At 34.1% G+C, this 12,242-nt stretch overlaps 3 protein-coding genes across 3 annotated transcripts; 1 reads left to right on the top strand and 2 right to left on the bottom strand.

The window, feature by feature from the left end:
• Positions 1-50: 50 nt before the first annotated feature.
• Positions 51-1,093, bottom strand: RUG2 (Regulator of chromosome condensation (RCC1) family protein). The gene is made up of 2 exons (XM_021444973.2): positions 636-1,093; positions 51-279 (listed from the first exon to the last, which is right to left on the bottom strand). The coding sequence occupies exons 1-2, from the start codon at positions 977-979 to the stop codon at positions 51-53; spliced, it is 573 nt and encodes a 190-aa protein (XP_021300648.1). The 5' UTR covers positions 980-1,093.
• A 2,096-nt stretch (positions 1,094-3,189) lies between these two features.
• On the top strand, positions 3,190-4,528 carry LOC110409480 (photosystem I chlorophyll a/b-binding protein 3-1, chloroplastic). The gene is given in 7 exon segments (XM_021418832.2): positions 3,190-3,468; positions 3,576-3,637; positions 3,803-3,987; positions 3,990-4,010; positions 4,013-4,081; positions 4,084-4,134; positions 4,137-4,528. Coding segments are annotated over 7 exon segments (807 nt in total). The 5' UTR covers positions 3,190-3,318; the 3' UTR covers positions 4,406-4,528.
• Positions 4,529-5,356: 828 nt separating this feature from the next.
• LOC110409479 (translation elongation factor Ts (EF-Ts)) lies at positions 5,357-9,992 on the bottom strand. Its single transcript, XM_021418831.2, is given in 10 exon segments — positions 5,357-5,419; positions 5,669-5,736; positions 5,739-5,754; positions 6,134-6,259; positions 7,764-7,948; positions 8,069-8,243; positions 8,798-8,887; positions 9,065-9,237; positions 9,354-9,668; positions 9,847-9,992. Coding segments are annotated over 9 exon segments (1,176 nt in total). The 5' UTR covers positions 9,649-9,668; positions 9,847-9,992; the 3' UTR covers positions 5,357-5,371.
• Between the last annotated feature and the right edge of the window lie 2,250 nt (positions 9,993-12,242).

Raw genomic sequence — 12,242 nt, 5'->3', positions numbered from 1 at the left:
ACTAGCAATAGTATGGAAATTATGGCACTAGATTAATCTACCTTAAAATTTTAGGAGCCCACCTTGACTATCTTTTCTCCTGCAAGTGCTTCAACTCTGCGAGGTACCACAGCCTCAGTAATACCCTTTCCAAGACCAAGCTGTCCCCGCTTAGACTTTCCCCATACCCACACAGAACCATCATCGCCAACAGCGGCAGAAACAACACCAGATGCAAAAGCAGCACAAACATTCACATGATCCAACCCTTCCACTCTCTTTGGATCATTCCATGAATCTCTGCTCACAATCAAAAGCAAACAACAATTAACCATTTTACATTAGGATAATTCATTCAACCCCATGTGCACCCCTAATAAAACTTTCTATCCAGCAACAAAAAACTTTCTTGGCTGAAGTTTCACAATAATCAAAAACATTGATCACCGTTAAGGAATATTGATTTGAGAACTAGGTTGAATGTAATTCCAACATACAAAACACATTTACAAATTTAGCATAGAAGTTTTAGTCCATTGCTCTAACAATGTTAACCTAGCTTTGACATTATAAATACTAAATAGGAATCAAAAACAAATTTTCCCACCAAATTAAAAACCGAGTAAATGAGAAAATCAACATTTTATTCAACTGACCTCGGAGCAAGTGGATCACGACCCAGCTGAGCCTCCTGGTTACGTCCCCAAGCCCAGAGTCCACCTCGAGAATCAATAGCAAGCGAGTGATAATGACCTGCGCTGATGCTGGTGATATCGGAAGGGAGACCGGATATCCGGGTGGGCTCGTAAGCGTCGCCTCCGGGACCCGTCTCCGAATTGGGTAGACCCAACGCCCCCTGGGCTCCGTCACCAAAGCTCATCACCGTACTCATCCATCTTGGTTTATTAGCAGTAATCTGAGCCAATAAGCCTTTAATTGGAACTGCAACTGCCGTTTTATTCCTTATATGATGCCTCCATAAGAATCGCGTCAGGTGCATCTTCACATTGTGAGCGCGTTGGCAATGGCGGATCCGCCAGTGTAAACTTGGGAAATGAGCTGATGGGTTGACCCAGCGCGAAATTGGGTCGGTTATGGACTTCGGTTTAATTGGATCTAACAGAAGTCGATTAACTATTGCTAATTGGTCTTTTTTTTTTTCTTTTTTTTCAGTATGGTGAAAATGCTAGGGTGCAAACTATATTTCAGTATGGTATTTTATTTAAATTTTAATGGGACTTTTATATTGATGCTTCTAATTTTTTGATGATAAAATTATTTTTTAATCCAAATTTTGGCTGACGTAAGATTCATGAAATAGTGACTTCAAATGAAATTCATTTTTAATTTGCATTTTAATTTTACATTAAATTATTAGAAGAAATAGAAATACTTTAGAATAAATTATAAAATGGTAGTAAATAATTTATATATTGAATAATGGAATAATGCTAGATTAGTTTTACTCTTGCTCTGAAGTATCATAAATTGAACCTAGCAATGAGTAGGAGAAATGCATAGTAACAAATAGAAAGATGTTAGAAGTGGAAATGTTCTCCTCCTTTTCGACATTTAATCGTACATAAAGATGTCAGTGAGTATCCTATTATAGGGTACTTGCAGTTATTCGATCAGGTTATATAGAGTTAGAATACTTTACAATCAAGTTCGAATAATAATTTTACTACTCGTATTAGATTTAGGTACCACCATGTGGATACTCGATACTTGAACTATATTATATATTTTTTAATTTTATATAATTAAAGATAAACTTATATTATTAATTAAATTAATTCATAAAACTATAATTATTAATTAACTTATAATATCTTTGAATACATATATTTTATATATTGTGTTAATTTATAAATAATACAATTACTATTATATATATACTTTTAATATATCTACTTTATATATAAACATGTTTACTTTTTATTTTGTGTTAAAGTTACAGAAATTATAACTTATAAAATTATTGTTTATAATATATACTTTCGTGTATATAAACTTATAAAATATATATCTAAAATGAAATTGTAAGATTAGAGTAATTTGGGAATAAAGTTATTTTTTTTAATTTCATGGACAAACTCATACAGTTAATTAAATTTGTAGTATTTAAGTTGTTGTTTGAATATTTATTTTTAATTATTTAAGTTGATATTTGATATGTTTGTTTTTGATTATTTAAATTTAAATTTTATTATTTATGTGCTTTTATAAATTTAATTATTGGTGAATTATATGAAATATAGATGAAAATATTATTGTATATAGATATAGATATGGATTTGGGTTCCGATAGTTGGATATCCATGAAGAGAATTTTAATAAGTTTTTTTACATAATTAGATTTTTAAACAGATTCGAGTAATATCGGATGGTGATTATGTATTAGAGTTCAGATTAGGGTACTTAATTTAAAAAATATTCACATAATTATCGGATTCAGGTATTCTTTTTTTTTTTAATAAAATTTGGATTCGTATACTTAAAAATTGACGGATATCCTACCCGACAACATCCCTATACGTATATGAGAGGTATCAAAGTTGACATAAATTTAAATTAAAGTGAATTTCTCTTTTTTATGGATAAAAAAATTAATACAGAAAAAAAATTATATAATTGAGTGGAGTAAAACGTCACGATCACACATAAGAATAGGAATAAATTTTGAATTCATAAATAAGATTTTTTTTAACATATGTTTTAAATTGAAAATGTGGGTATTGGTCTTGAATTATGTAAAAAAGAAAATAGTATACCTCTAACAGAGATACAACTTTAGATAGATACAAGTCTTCACCTCATAACTAGTAAAAATTTATACAAAGTCAAAACATGTGTGATGCCAAACTATCTGCTGGACCCTGGACTGAGTTACTAAAAGCTTCATTAGCAGAATAGCACTTGGAGCAAAATCTATGTGTCAACAGAACTTGATTCAAGTAGACCTAGGGAGCATACTGTTAATCTAACAATATCCAGATTTTTTTGAGACCTGAGAATCAACCAGGGAAAGAGTAGTGGTTAAGAGCCAGCCATGTGGCATTGGGGTTTCTGCTGTCTGTTACTGTCTTCAGGGCAATATCTCTTATCCAGTTAATCAATCTACGTGTTGACTCCTTGTTGGACAACCAAATCCCAACGTAATCTCGAGAATAGCTTGGGCTCTCATTTCATCCACCAGGATTTCAAGCCCGCAAGTAGTGGCTTAGGTTGGCCCTTATTTCCTGCCTTGTTTCATTGAAGGCGGGAGTCAGACTACTCCTTGGCAGAGTTTCCCATCACACCAAAAAGGCTTTAAGGCAAAGTTTGCTGTAAAGAAACATGGCAACACAAGCACTCGTATCATCATCTCTTACCTCCTCGGTGGAGACTGCCAGGCAGATTCTAGGAGCTAGACCACTCCAATCCCCAGTTGGTTCTTCAAGGAAGGGATCATTTGTCGTTCGGGCAGCTTCTACTCCTCCTGTCAAGGTCTCATTGTTCCCATAATCTCGCCATTTATACAGTCAAGTTTGTCTTTTTCTTGGTTGTTTTTACTTAATTAGATTCTGATTACTCCGTTAATGTGGCATTTTCAGCAAGGAGCCGACAGACCCTTATGGTTTGCATCTAAACAAAGCCTTTCATACTTGGATGGCAGGTAAAAATAAACAGATGGAAGCAATTTACGGCAGAACCCTGATGCTGGTTTCACCTGAGATTTTTGTTGGCATTTTGCTATACTGATAGGTTACTCTTTTTCTCTAGCATTGACATCTAGATCAAGTGTTCTAATTTTTCCGATTTTCTCATGTCAATTCTACAGCCTTCCAGGTGACTATGGATTCGACCCATTGGGGCTTTCAGACCCTGAAGGTCCAGGAGGGTTCATCGAGCCCAGATGGTTAGCCTATGGTGAGGTCATCAACGGCCGTTATGCCATGTTGGGTGCAGTTGGTGCCATTGCCCCTGAAATACTTGGGAAGGCTGGACTGATTCCTGCAGAAACAGCCCTCCTTGGTTCAGTACTGGTGTGATCCACAGCAGGAATACAACTACTGGGCTGACCCTTACACTTTGTTTGTGTTCGAGATGGCACTCATGGGATTGCGGAGCACAGAAGATTCCAAGACTGGGCCAACCCAGGTTCCATGGGAAAACGTATTTCTGGGATTCGAGAAGTTATCTTGGAGGTTCTGGAGAGCCAGCATACCCAGGAGGACCACTCTTTAACCACTTGGACTCGAAAAGATGAGAAGTCATTGAAGATTTGAAGCTGAAAGAGGTGAAGAATGGGAGATTGGCTATGATGGCAATCGTGGGTTACTTTATCCAAGGCCTTGTGACAGGAGTAGGGCCATCAGAACCTCCTGGATCACTTGTCTGACCTTTCAACAACAATATCTTGACTAACCTTAAGTTCCATTAGACAGTGCATGCTTTGTTGTTGCATGGAACTATCCAGGCTCCACCTCCTCTTTCGTTCTTATCCTTTCTTGATCCCTTTGTAACATGTGAAAATTTATTCTGTAATCTGTGAGAAACAACGAAATGGACTAGTAATGCCTCTGTATCATCAGTATCCTTTTCATCTCTGTTGCTGAATGATATATCTGTCTCTTCATTTATCTAAACTATGGGACGAATGAAAATCCTGAAATGAACGCTCTTTGTTTGTATTTTTCATTACGAAGAAAGAAAATAGATATTAGGCAGCCAATTTTTTTTATGATTTTACTTGCATCCTGGAAAGAGGAAAAACCCGAACTGAAAACATCATTATTCAGGTATATAGCAAACAAAGTATAATATATAGTTTTCTTTCATCTTGCAAAACAGAGAAAAAGAACATCTTTCATCATATGCATTTATCGTTCCGGAGATCAGCTGTGCAAAATATTAAAAGAGAATTTGAACAATAGAGAACTGCTTCCTGCGTTGGGTTCAATTCAACAGATAGCACATTCTTCTGATATAAAAGCAAGCTGCGGAGCAGTTTCTCATACCCTATTAGTTCATTTTCCTCCATCACCTTTGACCAAGAAAATTCACATAGGGATGTGAGAGAAAATTAACATTTCCTATTACATACCGGAGATAGGATAGTCCTAATTATTCTGCTATTGTTTTGGACTAAAAGTGGTAATCATTCAGTCAAATCAAGAATATTCAGAAGGACTAAAACAACAATAAGAGCATTTGATGTCATCAAGAAATAATAACGCTTTTAAGCATATATTTAAAGGAAAAGCCTCCATAGCTTTGCTGTAATAACAGTCTGTACAGAGAAGGCTCATTGAGATCTTCAAATCAGGAAAAGAAAAAAACGATGACTGCTTCAGGGTTAGACCCTCTGCCCTCAGCTCAAAGATGAAATTATGGACCTACTCTTTAACTAAACAGCCTGAGCAACAGGTTCATCCGTACTTGACGCTTCTAGCCTGAAAATTGAAAATAGTCATGAACATAGTATGAGCCCTGAATTAGAAATATTATTGCAGGAATAATATAGTGAGCAGCTGATATAGCCCCTCACTGCTCCCCTCTCTCCCCCCCCCCCCCCGTTTTTTTTCTCCAAACCTTCCAAAAAATCATAGACGCTTGCACTCGCTCACCCACACAAATAAACAAAATAACATTACTATTAAAAGAACATTATCACATGAAAAAGCATAAATACTATGGCTATACTTTGAATTCCTTCTCCAACTTCCATTCTGAAAAAGTTCCCAATCTTCACCGTTGAGCCGACTTCCTTGATAGATTATCCAAAATTGTCTGGAGCAGGGTATAAAGTTTTAATCAACTATTATAATTTTAAATCACATGCACATGCATAGATATGCCTAGCAACAAGCATTTAAAGCACACAAATCTTCACACCCACCAAAGTATCTATGTGGGGATACAGACAGAACATTCCACCAAGTAAGTACAGCCTATTCTCCATAGGTTGGCAGATTAGCACCGTACTGAACTAAGTGCACCAACAACTAATAGGTACTAAGTCCTAAGGAATGCTAATTCCGACAGCCTCAACTTTCTAAACTAATACCTCTTTAGCCCTCTGGAGCTCCCAATCCCATGAAGAAATGAGGCACAGCTATGTTCAAATCAGTAGGGGAGGTTAAGTTTAAAATAAAACAACCACACGTACCTTTATACTTAGAGAGTCATTTAAGAAATACTTTTGCTCCATAAGAACAACCTCCTCGAAGTATTTACGCAGACGACCTTCAACCATTTTCTCCACAGCCATCTGAGGCTTACCAGTACTTTCAGCCTGACAAAAAAAAAAAAAATCAATTGGTAACCCTAGAAAATAAATTAGGATTGGATGGTTACATTACATTGTACATGTTTCATCAATATAAAAGTTAAAACTACTTCCAAAGAATTATTTTTCCATTGGTAAAAACCATGCCATCCAACAACAACCAGGGCCTAGGCTGATAGAAGGTTTGTATGTTCTGAGACTTTATGCATGCACATTGCTATTGATTCCAAATGACATTTATCACACTAGGAAATGGAAGAAAGATATCCCATACATATGTAAACTCAGCCATCAAATGACAAAAAAGGAAGAATAATATATTATGTGTTAAATGATTCGACAACTAAACCAAACTACTAATGGGATCAACAACATAAATCTATTTCTTTCATTGTGGTTCATTTACAACCAACACATTCTATTGAACAAAAATCTTCTCTACACCTGCAATAAAACCCTCTTTCTCATTTCGGAGGAGGCATTACTGACCTTCATCAAAGACATAAAGCATAGAAATCATAGCTATTAAAACTCATTCTCATTATTAACCCTGTAAAGGATTTTGGTGAGGTTGAGTCACCAGTTCAGCCTGATGGTCAATGGGTGAAACCAATAAATAAACAAATATTACGTACTAATGCATTGCCTACTAATTAAAATACTTAATACTATATAAAAATCCACTCTTTAACTTGTAAGTTGCAACCTACACTGGCACAAGACCCAGTGAAAAGGTTTTATCCAGTAACACACATGACCAGGGTTCAATTCCTGCCCCAGTCACTCATGTGACTTTAAACTACACAATTGCAGAAGAGTCAAACTGGTTTTCCCATCTGGATCTTTATCAGGTCGGGTTTACAAGTGTGACCAACTTCAACCAGGTCTTTCACAGTTCTGTCCTAAAGTAGAGCACAGAACAGTTCCAGACATGGACTTCAGAGCAGTGGTACCAGCCGTAAAGGCTAGTCCAAGTTTAATAACTACACTAACAATGACGTTCTGGTCCTCTCCTTGTTTGCATTTAAAGAATGCATGAAAGATTGTGATGTCCTTATCCAATTCCGAACTATACCAACTGGATGAGTATGTTTTCTCTGACTGCTTAGCACTAGATCAAGAGACTGCAAGGTGACATAGTCTTTCCTCACTTCCTCCAATCTAATAGATTTCCATCAATTATGCAACATGTAAAGGCATGAATTTATCCACCTTCCACTGCTTGGCCTGGTGGTAACCAAGACCATGCAAGCCATTTTAGCTTGGGTTTGATACCAAGCAACTATTATTCCCCATGTCTAAATCTAGTATATATCCATCAATGATGCAACATGTTAAACAATGAATTATCCTCACGAAATTAAAAGAAAAGAAATTATCCATGCCAGATGCTTCGACAAGGAAAGAAGGAAGTCATGTAAAAGACAAACTATAAGTCTGGCATCCATGATATAATGGGATTTGAAAAAATACTAACAATAAATGCAACTAAGAGTGGAATTACAGGTACCTGAGACCTTAAAATCTCGCGTTCATTATTAAGTGCATCAGAGGTTACAAGTTCCTTTGCCAAGAATAATGGCTTTGTTGCCACAATATGCATTGCTAGCTCTGAGCCAACCTTCTGAAGGGCATTCAATTGAGAAATCCCATTCTCTACTTCAAGAGATAAAATTCCAGCAATTCGGCCCAAACCTACATTTATATAAAATAATTAAGATAACATGTCAAAAGATAGAGGGAAATGCATTCTATATCCATGTGGGCAAGTATTAATGCATGTTGCAACGGAAGGATAGAAGCATAAAACCAAACCTGGTTGAGGACTTCTATGGAGGTATGCAGAAACAACACCATTTGGAGATGATGACATCACAAAACCCCTCCTGAGTTTTACATTCTCTCCCATCATTGCAGCCACTTCTGTGACTGCATTTTGAACAGTTGTCTCCCCACTGATTTTTGGATGTTCAAGATTAAATTTGAGGTCCTGGTAGAAATTGAATGATTATGCAACTTCAGACAGTGCAATTCCAATTATAGTTGCAAAAGAGTGGAAGGTTGAAACAGCTATTTGATATATACTCTGACTAAAATCACCAACATAAATAATATAGGCTAACCTACCAAATCTTTTATTTTCTCTGGTTTCATAGGGATATGAATAAGTATTTCATGACATATGTAAACAAGAACGAGTTTAGAATAAAATTTAAGAAAATATCTATGATTACTTTTGACAACCATAACAAGAGAATCTACTTAGAAACCAAAGTTAGCAACAATATTTTGAAGAGATAACAATGCATTCATGACTACATACAGTCCACTTTTGCATACCCCTGAAAGAATGGCAGATATGTTCATTAGTTGAGGTTCTGCAAAAAAAAATTTTTCCCCAACAAAGTTTAAATTTTAATTGCATGTCCTTTTCCCAACAATAACTATGGACTAAGATCTGGTATGCCAAAGGGTAAAAATGAACATCATATTTCATCCTGATTCAATAAGAAAAAATAATAAGCTTTTAAAGGAACTTCTCACCTCTAAACACTCTGGACCAAAGGAAAAAACCCCAGGAACCTGTTGGGAAAAATTCTCAACCAACAAAGCTTGCTTTGCTAAAGCCAAAGCCTGTGTAAAAGACAACACTGATAAATACAAGCAATAAAGACTAGCAAAATAAGAACAGTCATACAACAAAGGGTAACAGAGATCAAAAATATTCATATGATATAAAAGAAAAAACCTCCCACAACTGACTTCAAATGAGATATTGCGGTAACAAGAGAATCATTAACCCCCACTAACCAAGAACTCAAAAATTTCATTCCTTGCAACAAAATCAGTCTCGCAATTAAGTTCAACTATAGCAGCCTTGTCCTCATTCTGGGCAAGAGCAAGCAGACCCTCTGAAGCAGCCCTCGATGACTTTTTCATGGCCAAAACCTTTCCTCTTTTCCTTAAATCCTTCTGTGCAGCCTCTGTATTCAATCAAAATTATAATCCAAGAAATTAATATAAACCAACCCAAAAAGGTTAAAAAAAAAGAACTTCATATTCTGATAAAAACAAGAACTGGGTATTTTCTATTTTATACCAATATCCCAATTGCAATCAACAAGAGAAGCCTTGACATCCTTTATGGGTGCACTTGTTCTTTCCCTAAGTTGCTTGATAAGGCTAATTTGTTCAGCAGAAGAAGATGCCTGAGAGCTTAATCTTCTTGAAACCCAATAGAAGTAAGCAGTTTTGGAGACTTTGGTATCTGAAGAATGAGCAAAGGAGGTTCCTTTGGTTGCCCAAGTAGAGTATCCATGCCCACCACAACTACTCAGCCTTGTATTGTGCAATAAGATCTCCAGTGGACGCTTTGCATTTCTCAAGTAAGCCATTTTCTATATCTGATATATTGCTGTAAATAATGATATTTCAAAAGCAACCAATCAAAAGTGGATAGAAAAACCAAAAGTTCCTGTTAAAATCAGGGTTTAAGGGTTTTAGAGAGAAGCAAAAGTTATACATGATGAATAAAAAGATTTCAATTTGTTATTTTACTTCACATGAAAAAAAAAAGGGAAAAAGAGGCTGACCTTAGAATAAAACAAGTGTGGATTTGCAAAGATGCGGAAATTTAACAATGAAAACTTTGATGGAACACTTAAAGGTATAAACCTTCACCTCAGTTTATGCGATAGTGCTACTTGTGTGCTGCCTGGTGTCTGAGCCTAGCGTGGCTTGAGATGGGTTGGAACTGGGAAACACTCGACCAAATGGGCTGGAGACCCGGCTGATTAGATCCATGTGAACCCAAATGATGCGGCCTTATCCAATATATTTAGGCTAAAAAAATAATTAAAAAAAAGAGAATATAATACTAATCCATAATCTATAACATAATATAAAAAGAAGATCCAAAAGAGTTTTCAGGTTGGTTCACATTTTGGTTTTCTTTAAATGACATTTAATTAAATATTATTTTAAATATTATAATTTATACATGTAAAGAATTTTTAGGGGATAAAATGTGACATTGTAAGTTGTATATGTATAGAGGGCATTTTGGGATTTTAGTCAATAGATTGTGTGAAATTGAGGGTAATTTTGAATTTTAATGTGTAAAAGAAGGGTTCTTTAGGTTTTTCACCACATTTGTTCAGTAGCTCTATATCTAGGCTCATTATTATGCCACTGCCAGAGATTATAAAGGAGAAGTTGGTCTTTGACTCTTATAGGTTGGAGAATTGTAATTAATTGTTTGTGTGCAATACGTTTGATTTGGATTAATTTTTCTTCTTCCATTGAAAATTGTAGTTCATCTCTATCTATCAATCTTTTTTACCTCGATTTTATCACTTTTACTTAGACTTTTTTTTCTTTCTAGAATTTTTTTAGTTGCCTATAAATTTATTTTTTTTTTGTTTCTTTTATCTTTCACTCTTTTGTTTCACATTTTGTACTGCGTTTGTTCTTCGTCTGTTGCTGTTGATTTTGGTTAGTTACCGAACCGCAAGGACTTACTTTGTTTTCTTTTAGGTAAGGTAATTTTTAGTTTATTATGTTAGCCTTGTTTATCAGTTTAATTTTGATTTTTTTTAAATGAGTTTTTTTATATATAAAAACCCATATCAAATAGTGCTTAATTCATTTGCTATTTAGTTTTTTCATGCATTTTTAACAATTTAATGTTCATATTAGATATATAAGTTCCGCGATTAATTTGTTAATGTTTTTATTTTTTAATTAACATGTCATAAGTTTTGTATCTATTTGATTCTTCTATTTATTATTCATCTTCTCCGATGGAATTGAACGTTTGATGAAATTTATAGTAAGACTTAACTTCCTTTCGCATCTAATGTTTCAAAGCTCAATTGAATATTCATCTTTTTATCAGAATTATCATTAAAATTAAAATCACAAAAACAATTAGATGTTACCTTAATTACCATACAAATCAAATAAAAAACTAAAACTAAAACTCAAACAATAAAACAATTGACTAAAAGAAACAATTTCCTCAATCCAAACTCTTAATCCTACTCTTCAAAAACCAAACCCCAGATTTTCGGAGTCTTCATTTTTCCATAGTTAAAACTTTATATCAACCCAACAATAGGTGTGGTATTGGTATAAAAATATTGACTAAAAATGTCTACTGGAAGAAATATACATAATAAACTGTTCACTTCAACAGTGGACAATACAAATTCAATATTACGACTGAAACAAAAATTCACCTTATCAATCCTCTGTACAAAAATTCAACTTACTGCACACCCAAATAATCAAGTTAGAACAAAAAATCAATATCTTATACAAGTCAAATCGCTACAATTATTGTTTTAAATAAATTACTACAACTAATTGAACCACAGAAGTAAACTTATAAATTTGAAACTCTAAAAAAAAAAGAATTAATTTTTTATCTTCTTATTATCAAATAAACAAACCATAAATTTATTAAATGTATGCTCTTGCTGCCTTTTAGCGTTTCAAAAAGTTAATTGTGAGATTTTTATTAAATACCTATATATCCATGTATAATTACACATTTGAATTGTATATAATTTTTATTCTTTAACATTTGTGTAAACTATAAAAGGTTGTTAGTTCAATAAAGTTTTGAAAACTACATTACTTAAAGTTAACAGAGGCTTTTCCTGTGTGTTGGCAATGGTATTTCCTACTATGTTTCTATTTTTTCTTTTTTTTTTTGTTTATATGCTTTGCTTTATGTAATTTTTGCAATCACAATTTATACCATTTTTTATTATTTTTAGTATAATTTTTTTAATAAAAAATAAAATTATTGAGATTTTTTTATTTTTTTGTCATACAATTATATCTGCTATTTACTTTTTTTTGTAAACTAAACAGGTGGTTGATTCTGCAAAGTTTAAAGATCTTCGTAACGTTGCGTTTGCAGGACCAATTGGTATGTATAGTCAACTTTTTCTTATAACATCTTTTCTATTTAATTTGTTTA

Source organism: Theobroma umbraticum, unplaced genomic scaffold (genome assembly GCF_002168275.2).
Source record: "Theobroma umbraticum cultivar Fairchild unplaced genomic scaffold, ASM216827v3 scaffold_44.0, whole genome shotgun sequence".
Lineage (NCBI taxonomy): Eukaryota > Viridiplantae > Streptophyta > Magnoliopsida > Malvales > Malvaceae > Theobroma > Theobroma umbraticum.
The sequence above is the reverse complement of the archived record's forward strand: the minus strand, read 5'-3'. Positions and strand labels throughout refer to the sequence as shown.